The 12,737-nt window shown below is 39.6% G+C and overlaps 1 protein-coding gene across 3 annotated transcripts in view; it reads right to left on the bottom strand.

Moving 5' to 3' along the window:
• The window catches only part of ATP8A1 (ATPase phospholipid transporting 8A1), a 215,835-nt gene that overhangs the window by 137,810 nt on the left and 65,288 nt on the right, over positions 1 to 12,737 (bottom strand). For all 3 annotated transcript variants that reach the window (XM_053672277.1, XM_053672278.1, XM_053672279.1), the window contains 5 exons: positions 10,520 to 10,631; positions 8,991 to 9,156; positions 7,354 to 7,481; positions 5,319 to 5,396; positions 3,584 to 3,672 (listed from right to left, as the gene is read on the bottom strand). In XM_053672277.1, coding sequence (XP_053528252.1) covers positions 3,584 to 3,672; positions 5,319 to 5,396; positions 7,354 to 7,481; positions 8,991 to 9,156; positions 10,520 to 10,631 — 573 coding nt within the window. The remainder of the gene's footprint in view (positions 1 to 3,583; positions 3,673 to 5,318; positions 5,397 to 7,353; positions 7,482 to 8,990; positions 9,157 to 10,519; positions 10,632 to 12,737) is intronic.

Below are 12,737 nucleotides of genomic sequence, written 5' to 3'. Positions count from 1 at the left end.
TGAAATGAGAGGCACTTAAGAGTAAATTTTGAAGTGCTGTTTTAAGAATTAAATACTATCTTCTAACACTAGGCAAAGGTTATACTACCAAGAGACTTGCTTGGTCCTTCCAGCTGATGAAGCAGGAGAACTGACCTTTGACTCTCTAGGGTGAACCAGGCTTCACCTCGTTTCTTAAACACTTGGAAAAAGCATCAGCTCTGAAATTGTTGCCCCAAAGGCATTTGTCAGTATGTGAAAGTCTGTGTTATTTTCCTTTGTTTTGCCACATCCTGGGGGGATAAACGCCATGCTTTCTTCCGCTGGAGCTGGGAGTGCACCTACTTAATAGTCCCCCATATTAAACAAGAGTTAAACACAGCTGCCGGGCAAAGGGTAGGTAAAGCATGTGATTTTCCTGTCTGGACTCCTACGAGCCAAGCGTGCCCAGAGGGAACTCCCACGGAGAGCTGGTTGACAGTAATTACTTTTTCCTGTGGAGTACAGCAGAATTAAGGCACGGTTTCTCTACAGCTTTGTGTATTAACAACTCTCTACGATGCGGACATTCTGATTGTCCAGCAGTGTTGGGAGGGTGTTAATAAAAACTCGGTCGTGGTTAAGGACCCTAAAATCACATACACAACCAATACATGGTTATCAGAAGCAGTTTAACAACTAGCCTCCCTCAACAAGGCTTCTGGAATTTGTGAAAACGTAAGACAACACTGCAACACCCAAAGAAGAAACACATTTCTGTTTATACAGTTAAAACTTGCAAATATGTTAGAATTTTATATCTGTGAAAAAAACTTATTTTGTAACAACTCCAGAACAGAAGTCAGATTGGGGGAGTCGGCCAGGAACAAAGGGATGTAGAAATTTTGCACTTTTCCTGGGACCCCTTTTGTCTACAGTCCCCACCCACCTGGTCACCTCACCCTTCTCCCTTCCCTTGATATATAAAGGCATGAATTTTGGGTTCTGTTAGGATGTTTATGGTAGAATGAGGGGCCAGAGGGGAAGTGAAGGCAGGGAGGAGGCAGGACGCAGGTCCTACCCACTGACTCAGCAGTCCTTGAAATTCTATGTATCTTTTCCACTATCTGGGAAAGAAACCTTTTGAAACTCTGCTTTCACCTCAAGGCCTGAAAGGCTGAAAAGGGCCCGTATGCCTGAAGGAGGAAGCCCATTAATACCTTTGGGTACTCAGGCACCTGGAAAGCTGGCACCACCTTTACCTGTCAATCAATACGTAACCTCTTCCCCCTTCCCCGTCCAGTCAACTACATAAGTCCTCAGCACAAAGGAGTCTGGGGCTCGGCGCTCTTGGCTCTCTGGCCACTGGGCCAGGCTGCCCGGCCGCAGGCCACCTGACCTCTGGCCACTGTGCACCCACCACCCCAGCCCTCAGCTGCTGGCTTGTGGTTGTCCTTACATTCGACATCCTTACCCTGCTTCACTCTGAACCTATGCCTTCCACCCTCCCCACCCCCACCTTAGCTAGGTTGTTCTCTCCCAGGAGAACAGATCACCAATAAACCCAGCTTGCACGCTAATAGCCTTGATGATCTTTAATTCTTTAGTGCTGCATTGGTGAGAAGAACCGAGTTTCTGGGAGTTTCTCCTATGACTGGATGGATTTGAGAATTAGTTCTATCACCTTCTCTAGCCAGGCCTCCTCGATCAATAAACCTTTCCCTGCTTCAGATCCTGAAAAAAATATCATCTGCTCTCACCATGATCATTTTAAAGGGTTTGGAATATTTGAAAAGAATTACCCAGAGTCACATGATGAATTAGTGACAAAGCTACTACTAGAACTCAGGTTTTGTGACTATACCTTGACATTCATAGAGGTGTTTCCCAAGAGGAAATTTGTTCCACTGAAAACTTAATCCGATGACAATTCTTAACTCAAATACCACTTTAATATTCACCAGCCTCAAACCCCTCTACCCTAGTATCGTTAATGACAATATCGCCAAAAGATACAGGAAGGACACTGTTCTTTAGAACTACCACGTGCAAGTGTTTAGGGCCTTGCTCTAAGAATTAAAACTAAAACAACCCTGTTAAAATGCAGAAGGAATGAGTACCTAGGTATCATTCTAGTTTTTTTTGTTCTGAGAAGTTCACCATCAATATTGCTAATTTGAAAAACATGCTTTTTCTACTGGAAACTGGACCAAGTTAAAAGGGATGGTGATGATCAAACAGATCACTCTAATAATCACATTTATGAATGAATGAACGTAGAATTTGTGCGAAAACAAACACCACCCTAAATCCACCAGCAAGCATCATACCACAAACTCTAGAACCTCAACAGGCCTTTCCTCCTCTGGTCAGGGGATACCGTGGGTCCAACATGCACCACGTCTGGAGTGGGCTGCGCCTCTCCTGCCCCGGATGGTGAGTCCATAGCAATTTCAGGGTTGCAGTGAGGAGAGGCTCTTTGTCTAAGATTATTAGGAGATGTTCACACAAAGAGGAAAAATGCAGAATGGCGCCCAGCCCTAGAAACAGTAAGCATGCTTCTCAAGGTAACAGCTTGGCTTTACCATGTGAAAAAGCCATGCAACCAAATGTCCTTTTAACCTAACAGGGTGAAGCCATTTCTGGTCACATTTCCTGCTAACCCAAAGAACAAAGACATCTGCCTCCACTCTTTCTCTCTGTAGGCCCTGTGCATGGGGGCCACCATACACTTTCAGAATTTTTTACCAAATGGTTATCTACTTAAGATTTTAACCGAGGCATTTTTGAAATTCAATACACTCTTTTTATACTAGCTTAGTGCCTGGAGGCAGAGTGTGAGCGGGCAGAGTGGGTACCTGCCAGACAACCCACAAGCAAGCGCGCTGGGTTAAGGGGCTGATATTTCCCAGTCTCGTTTGCGTGGACCAAGGTGGTTGGAAAACTTGATAACAGCACAATTCAAAGAACAAAGAGGGTGTTTCACTTTTTGATCATGTCTTCTTAGGAAATGTAGAATATTTCACTTTACCCTACAAAGTATCTCAGAAAGAAGGCTTTTGAACATTCCCAGCAGGCACACCTGGCCGTAAGAGATAAATGGATGCTCAACAGCACATTCTAAGGGACACTGACGCCCTCATGAAGGTTTTTGATGATACTCATCATGTGAGGGTCACATCCCTACTTCCTTCACATTATCAGAAATTTAAATTGGTCTGTGTCTCTAAGGAGGAGAGGTGATAAAAGAGAAAACAAATCAAAGGACTAGGTATCAGAGAAACAACTTTTTAAAACTTGGACACTTGAAAACTGTCCAGGGACAGGCTCTCTGTTCCCACCACATGGCAGCTGTGCTCCGACTTAACGGTGACCCAGAGGGAAGTGTGTCTGTACTAGAGAGAGACCTTCGCAGTTCCAAACACCAGCGAGCAGCCCGCCTGCACGGGCAGTTCCGGATGAAAAACAACGCCTAAATATAAAACACAAGACTATACATCTCTGCTGAAACAACTGCTTTGGAGATGAAAAAATATTCTCCACTAAAAGAACCCTCAAATTGTACTGAAATGTTAGCCCCAATTAAATGTGTATTTCATGTTCTATTTAAAGGGAAAACGCTTACCCATAAGCAACTCCAGCTATGGTGCACTTCTTAAACTGCATTACATTGCACGTCAGAGTACCCGTTTTGTCAGAAAATATGTATTTTACCTAAAAAAAAAGAGTTAAAAATTTCTCACTAAATTTCAGAAGTCTTTTCATGCCATTCTCTTATGTGGGGGGGGAACCCTTAAATTATTCTTTTTACCAATTTTGTCACATCGTAGGGGCACAATGGAATGCTATTAATTGACTTCTGTCTGCATATTAAGGAATATGTTCAACTGTAATTTCTCAGTATTTTAGCTTTTCATGTATGAACATTGAAGACTATCGAGATATTAGAAAACTATGGTCATACAGAAATCTGCCTTAACACGGTCTGAATTTCCATGGGAAAGTAACTTCAGGGCTCCATAACATTTACAGAGCACTAAAACATTGATCAGCATGTCTCCACATATTGGGTTGGCCAAAAAGCCTGTTAAGTTTTTTCCTATGAAATAAAAGACACATTTTTCATTTTTACCAACAACTTTATTGATTTGGATATTCTGAGTATCCAAATTGATTCTGAGTATTGGCTGTCTCCTGCATGGAATAATGTTGATTATTCTCAAAGTTAATGTCTTGAATTGATCGCTATCAACATCACCATGGCTACCTGACTGGAGCATTGTCCAGGGAGAAGTCTCCGGCACGAAACTCCCCAAACCACTTTTAACACGTTTGATCAGTCACAGCATCTTCTCCTTCTACTGCATACATCTTTTTTGGCATTTCAGTTATGTTTTTACCTTTCTCAAAATAATAAAGTGTAATATGCCAAAAATGTTGTGTATTTTCTTCCATCTTTGATATTAAATGGCTACACAAAAATCTACCAAGTTTGATAAGTTTTTTTAAATGAATGCTGATATGACAGCTGTCAACTACAACCTAACACAATTGTTTTTGAATGAAGTTGAAGACAACTAAATGCTACCAGAGCTAACTTATGGAAAAAAACAACTAATTTTTTGGCCAACCCCAATCACAATTTTAGACAGGCAATGGCTTCTGAAATTAACTTCATATAGCATCTGAACTGGTAAGGAAAAGGATAATTCTGGTCTAAGTGCTATTTGAAAAATAAGAGTTAGCAAATGGCAATGGTACAAAAAAGAAGAATTTTTTTCTTAGCCAGTACAGGGTGGAGCAAATGTAGGTTTGCAGTTGTTCACATGGAAAACAATACAATAATTAGTAAACAATAATATAAGAATAAACTGTTTTGTGTACTCATACTGTAACCTACTTTTGCCCTACCCTCTGTGTATAAATGGATTACAAATATACACATTTGTGTGAATGCTGTATGAATTATAAATCTAAGTTTCCTGTTTGAGTACTATGACACTTCAATTTACATAACTTCATTGATCAATTTAACTTTTTCTTCCTTTCTGGTTAAAAGCTATGATTTTGAAACAATTTATAACTCAAAAACTGCCAATATTTTGCTACTTGTCAGATCATGTACTGTAGGACATCTCTCAGTGCAATACCTTATTTAAGAGTAAAATATGCTTTAAATATTTTTAAAACTTCATTCACTAAAAATTAAAATTAATAGTTACGTATTAACATGAATTCATACTGATTATTCAACCAATAGAAAATGAGAAGCTGTCAGTTTGTAGGAATTTGCCACATATGGCAGAAACGACAATGAACCCGAGTTCCATGACGGCACATCAAGGAGAACTTCTGTTTACCTGGCCAAGCTCCTCATTCAGGTTAGATGTTCGAGCCATAGCAGCAGTGTCTGTGGGTTCATAGTGCATGTCGAGATCCTTTTTAAAAATAAAATAAAATAAAATAAATCATCGAATGCAGTTGGTGACAGAAGATAGAGAGAAATTTTATTTTAACTGGTAAGCTTTGTACATAACCACTCTCATCTCTTGCCATCTCTGTACCATTTCGGCTGATTTCCCTGAGCAGTACCCAGTACAAAACATTCTGTTCCACAGTAAGGGCAGGACAGTGTGGCAGCTGGACCGTGTCTCTGGAATCCAGTGAACTTGGTTCACTGTCATCCCATCATTTCCTAGATATTGAAATAACCGTAGAGATGACATAAAATAATGTATTTCCTATGGTGTCTGACACAATGTAGTGCTTAATGTGAGCTAAAATAATAGCAACTAAATATTGATAAACTAATTACAACTTCACATCCTTGGGAAAACGACCTAAAATATTTTATCTGGTTGAACTTTCTTGGCCGACTTTCTCACACTGTACATACCTGAAAGTATAATGAGTATATTCTCAAAAACCAAATAAAAATGAAGTTTTTATACCAATCTGTACTTATTTTTCACCCAGAATTATAACAATGAATCCTACAAAAATTAATCTACTGGGCAGATCTACTGGGGCCACTGGGCAGAACCAGAACCAGAAGGGGGCAGTTACTTATTGTCCTTCCACCCAAAGAATAAGCCGCCTGGTGAGGGACCAGCTCTTCTGTCAGGGGTGTTCTGAAACCTCCGCACGTTAGAGAGGCAGTTGAAAGGCCTGCCGGGTTCACTCAGCACTAAAATGATGTAATTGTTTCAAGCAAACATTATTTTTGGAAATCCAAATAAAATAGTAAAGTGATTGGCTATTTGGTTTTCATGATTGAGTATATTACTTTCTTACTATAAGTGGAAAATCTTCAATAACTTTTAATTGTATTTATGTGAATTTTATTACATAATTTTTCAATAACATATTCCCTGCATGAAATGAGCTATGCTTACAGCCCATTTTAGATTTCTGAATTATACTGATCTTTTACGGGATTAAGGGATTGGCAGTGGAGATGGATAACTTACTATGAGAAGATAATGAGCAGTTACTAAAGTATTGTTGGTTATAGTTTCAAAAATCCTAATATTGTTCTTAGTAAAAAACTTTTAGGTGATTTAAAAAGAAACATCAGAAGACAATACCCAAATTTCTCAAAATAAAAGAAAAATGAAACTTTCAGGCAGATCAGGCCTAGTGATTTATTTAATTTACATGAATTTATTAACTTTAACTTTGGTAACAATAAAACTGAGAAGGAGCAACATATTTTACAAACAAAATATTTAGGAAACAGATGTTCAGCATATTTTCTCAAGAATAAAAAAAATATTTAAGGAAAAATTCAAGCACAGATGAAATTGTTTATAGTGTGGTAAAATAAACTACATAGATGTATAAAACATGTCAGACACTCTGGTTGTTACAAGTAGTGAATACAGTATTATTTTTATAGTGCTCAAGTGTTTATGAAGCTGTCTGCCATGTTGTGAAATTCCTTTGATGTATGTAACCGCTGGGAGATACAGGTGAAGCATGTTCATCATGGCTGTGTGAGTGTCCATGGAAATCTGTCTCAAAGAAGTCGAGTGGCTCGCCAAAGTTCACACAGCTAGTAAAGCACAGACCTAGAACTACAATCCAGGTGTTTTTAACTCCCAACCCCATGGTTCTCCTTTTCCCATGGACCACAACGTAACTCAGAATAGGTTCCTGAACTAGAGACCTATTTTCTCCAGAGGTCTGGTCTGTAGACATGTGTGATTGTGATGAGAGACTCTGTTACTGATTTTCACATGTCAAGTGAGTTTATTAGAATTATATTAGGCTCGAAACTATTTTGAAATATTATCCTGTACTCAATGAAAGGTAAGGTACGATTAAGATTTTTTTCTTTTGACCCAGAAAAAAAACATGTTTAGAGTGACAAAAACAATGATGACTCATATTTACCCAATTTATGAAGTATGCCTGAGTAAATTTCACCACTTCCAGTGTAACCAACAAGCTGATAGGAATGAGATTATTGAAAAGGATGATGAAGGTCAAGAAATTCAGCCCAAAATTATTAGCGCCACCATCTATTGGGGAAGATGGGAGGAAAAACATTTATGGTTTCATATATTTTATTTTGCATTGACCAGAACTTTATGCATAATAATTTTTCATATTGTACAGTATATCATAGATAGTTTGGGAGAAATACTGTGTTGCTAACATCCTTATTCTCAAATAAATTCTTCATGATGCAATAGCATTATTTGTATTCAACATGGTGTTAATCCTATTAAGAACTGCATAATGGTACTGAAAATTTAAAGTATTGCTAAGTATTTCAAATTCTGTCCCAGACACAATGTTTAGATATTGTAAAGACAGGGCTAAGAGTTTATAAATGAAAAATCTTAGCTGTGTAGAAACACTTTTACGTAAGTTCTCAAAAAGCACCTCTAATTTAAAGCATGTCTTGAAAGCAAGCATACAAAGCAGAACCAGGAAACTAACCCAAACAGCAAACACAACACAGGGCTAGACCCCAGGTAAATCCAGCCCCAGGTAAATCCCACTCTTCCTGTTTAATCATGACAATAAAGCAGTTAGCCCAGACACAACGTAAAGTATTCAAAGAAACAAACTGACAGTAGTTGTAACAGTTCTAAAGTTGAAATAGTAAATCAATGACTGTTAAAAAACAAAACAAAACTTGGAATAGCTGCAAAGCCAAATCAATATAATAAAAAATGAGTAAAAAATCAATTTTTGCCATAAGATTTTACTAGAACTTATCTTTACACTTTTGAAAATTAAGTATTTTATTGGTTAAGGACTCATCAAAAGGCAATGCTCACTTACTTCCCAGAAATGTTCGGGGACATTAAACCCACAGGAGTGAAAGGATACATGCCCCAAAGGAGATTTCCTGGCACATGCCCGCGGACAAGGTGGCCATCAACACGGAACTCACCGCGTTCATGAGTTCAAATGAAAGCACACTCAATTTAAACATTGAAAAAATATGGAATCTACTTTTGGTGGGTTAAATGTACTCAATCTGCTTTTTTTACCAGATAGCTATCTAACTTCCTGTATTAAGATATTACAATATTTTATAGCATTGGTTAACATAACATTAACAAAATAACATTTTATAATATTATGAAGTGCTCATTCTATTTTTAAGGATTGTGGAATTAATTAAGATGAGAGAGACAGAGAGAGAAAGGAAGAGAGAGAGGGAGGAACGTTGATGTGGGAGAAATATCGACTGGTTACCTCCCGCCCATACCCCAGCTGGGGACCAAAGGCACAACCCAGGTATATGCCCTGACTGGGAATTGAACCCACAGCCTTCTGGTGCACAGATGACGCTCCCACAAACTGAGCCACAATGGCTGGGTGGATTCTGAAATTTTTAGAGATGCCACATTTTACTTACTTTTACTGGAAACTACATTGAAAAATAAAGCCAATGCCCAGTTATCTTGGCAAAAATGTTTTCTTTTAGAGATAATAGGAAATTCCAAGAGCAGCTGTGAAACAAATATATGTTTTGATGAAAGAAAAATATCAATAAGCCCATGAATGCTTACAATTTAGATTGAGGTACCAGTCCTTCCCAGAATGCCTTCGATTCCAAATGGCTGAGCCCACAGAACAGATAAGGGACATGGCAATTAAGATACAAAATAAAATCAAAATCTGCACATTTGTAATTCGTTCCACATTTGAGAGTTTAAGTGGTGGACTTGTTGAATTCTGTAAAAAGAAACAAGATGAGTGATAAGAAATGTGTACGATGATTTAGTAATAGGTATCTAGTATATCGATGAGTATGACAAAGTCCTCATCAAACTCAAAATCTAGACGGGAGTAGACATCTGAAAATTATGCAGATAGCAATCACAGATGTAATATAATAAGCTGTCAAAGGTTAACTGCCTCTTCTTCTAAGGACCACTACGTCACCTAAGCCTTTCTCTAGGATGTCAAACAGTATTAAGAGAAAGAAATAACATTCCTTTTGTAAACATAGCTTTTGCAGTGTGGAAGGCAAGATGAACAATGTGTACTGGACCACTTAACTAAACTGGGTGGACTAGAAGCACCCAGCTTGCATCTCTGCTTAGGAAGAGAAGCAGAGAAGGGAGCCTGTGAACCCACAGCTTGGGAATTCAAAAGTACGAAGGCAACATTTTAAGGGACCCCTGGGTTCCAGATTTTAGGTGGCATTCAGTAATTGTTTTTACTGAATACAGCAGCCAAGTAAGCCATCCCGGTTATACAGCATCACAGAGACAAGTTTCCTCAGATGCATTTAATGATAAAAAATGACTATGCTGGATTTCTGCTAACCACAGCATCCACAGGACACAAAATTAAATCTGTCATAATCGATATAAAATGCAGAGTCAATATAGAATTTACAGAATGATTAGGGATGGAATCATTAATAGCAGTCCTGCTTGCCTAGGGATTATATCTTCCTGCCTTTACCATATACAAAGTTATCAATCAGTCCTGAGAGCCGATTTTCATGTCGTGTCTGAAAACTGATGTTCCCACACTCACGTAACCACTGAATATGGATGATACCATACAGTAGAGAAGAACACCCACAGACAGGTGTAAACACTGCACGTGGCTAGGATTAGGCTGATTAAAAATGGCCTAACACAGAAATGCTATGAAGCAGTGGTCAACATTTGCTTTACGAGTTTTTCTCTTAATTTTACAAAAAAATGAAAGTAAGTTCTAACATTTGATCATTCATATTAAAATAAAAGTATAAGACAAATACTCAGTGCAGAGCACTCGTCATCACCCAGACGACGTGTGTCTATCACTGCGATGGGCAGGAGATGCCGCCAGTGGACCGATTCACAAGACCACAGACAGTGCATGCGCTGGGTTATCTCTGCTGGAACACCCCAGTGCTCGGGCCGCGGCGAACTGCTGCACAGCGTACTCACCAGACAACGAGACTCTGGATGTACAGAGTGGGGCTTGGGCGTGTGTAACAGATGGTTTGCTACGTTTGGGACCACTGAACCGAAAGCTAACAAAAGACACATTTTCAAAAGCTTTAAGTCCGAGAGGTTTGCACAGATAAAAATCTCACCTGCATCAGCTTGGTGTCGTGCCCAGTGTAGACAACGATCCCAATCACCCACTGTGTATTTCTCAGCTGAGCACCTCGAAGAAGAATCTGATCTGCGCCCAGGGGAACAGTGCTATGGCAGACAATGTTGACATTAGAAACGAAATGTTCTAAAATGCTTAAGAACTCTACAGCCACAATGTAGTTCCAAAAAGCACTCTGTTATTTAAAAAACCCTTCTCACATTTACTGTATTTTTAGAAAAGTCATTTTTCTAGCAATAGGGATAATTTTCTTATACAAGAACAGCTGGAGCATAGCATTTCAGTTGCTTCTCCTTAAACATCAAACCAGCCACTTCCTACAATTCCACAATCCAAAATAGTAGTCAATGTTTTGGAACTCAGAAGCTAATTTTCAAATCTTATTTAAGACTTTTCTTGATTTAGTTAAGTCCATTTAGGATTCTGGGATGTTTGGAAGTGGTGAGGAGAGAAAATCTGTCTCTCCCCACAACTTCCTTTAAATTAAAAATAGCTTTGTGCATAATAAAGGTTCAAAATATACACAAGGTTAAGAGAAATACGTAGATCTCATCACATACTTGCATTGGCATCTCTCTTCTTCAAAGATAAGTTGCTGAACTTAAAATCTCTAGGACATTAATTTTATTGTATTTGAAGATGGGTTCTCCAAGAACTGTGAATATATTTTCCATAAATGGAAAGTAGCCAACAAGTGGTAAACCCTTTGGTGAAGTGACAGCAAATTGAGGCTATTGATTCCATGTAATCTGAACCATGTTTTTCATGAACACTGGGCCTTTTGAGGGTTTTTGCAAGGCAATCCACTACGTTGGGTCGTTGGTTGACATGAACTAACTTAGATGTATCAGAAGGGCAGCTATAACAGATATAGTGGGATTCTTGATGGAAGTGTACTATCCAAAATTTAATGGCTCAAGGATTCTTATCACCAGGTTTTTGTTTCAGTAAGAAAAAAGCAAAAAAAAAGTCAAATATAAAAACACATTAAAAGAACTTCTAGAAAAGGACACAAGCCCCCAAGAAAAGTCTCCAGACAACATAACTTCTCTTGTCTGTGGAGATCAGTGAGACAGAAGCTTCCATTGCTGGTGGGCTGCTGTGGTACAGAGGCATCCAGGGCTAGTGGCTGCCTGGGCCTCAGCCCTTCTTTCAGGAAATACACCAATGCCACTGGTTCTGGTGAGATCAATCCAGGTAGGTGGGTGATAGAACATCACTCGAAGCCTTCCGTTTAAATGAGTAAACGCTTAAGAAATAGTGTATTATAATTTCCCAAAGAACATAGCAACTCTAACTTCCCTTATTTATAGACAAACTCATGGCTTTTAGACCCAAATGGAAGGGAAAACCTCCTATATTTGTCTCAAGATTTGGGGTGCACTTCAGAGATGGGAGGGGCTTCAGACTATAGCAGATTTCCAAGAAGTTTTTGGGAAACTGCAGGACTGTGGTCTAAGGCAGTGGCCCCCAACCCTCTTGGCACCAGGGATTGGTATCATGAAGACAGTTTTTCCATGGATTGGGGTGGGGAGGTGGTTTTGGGGTGATACAAGAGCATTACATTTATTGTGCACTTTATTTCTACTATTATTATACCACAACTGTGACTGAGACAAAGTGACCAGAGAGGGAACGAGGCATAGACAGAAGTGTTAAATAAAATAATGGATGGGCCTCGTGTGGACTAACATAAAGGTCGGATTCTGACTTAAAGCTGCCACCAGATGCAGCTCAATTGTCACTTGCCACTCACTGATAGGGTCTTGATGGGAATCTGCCAGCAATTGCTTTATTATGGTCTCTGTGCAGTCAAACCTCTCTGCTAATGCCCATCTGTGTTTGCAGCCACTCCCCAGTGCTGGCATCACTGCCTCAGCTCTGACTTACACCATCAGGCATTAGAGTCTCTTAGAGGCACGCACCCTGGATCCCTCGCACGCGCAGTTCACAGTAAGGTCCGTGCTCCTGTGAGAACCTAATGCCTCTGCTGCTGATCTGACAGGAGGCAGAGCTCAGGAAGTAACGCAAGAAAGAGGGAGCAGCTCTAAAAACAGAAGCTTCATTTGCTCACCCCCTGCTGTGCAGCCTGGTTCCCAACAGGCCACCCTCCAGTACTTGGGGGTTGGGGACCCTCGGTCTAGAGCACCCATGTGCCAACTGTCCGTCACATATCCAACTGGGCATGATATAGC

The sequence above is a fragment of the Artibeus jamaicensis genome, unplaced genomic scaffold (genome assembly GCF_021234435.1).
Source record: "Artibeus jamaicensis isolate MK-2021 breed Jamaican fruit bat unplaced genomic scaffold, CSHL_Jam_final contig_76, whole genome shotgun sequence".
NCBI lineage: Eukaryota > Metazoa > Chordata > Mammalia > Chiroptera > Phyllostomidae > Artibeus > Artibeus jamaicensis.
Note: the sequence above shows the minus strand (reverse complement) of the source record. Positions and strands in the feature narration are given on the sequence as shown.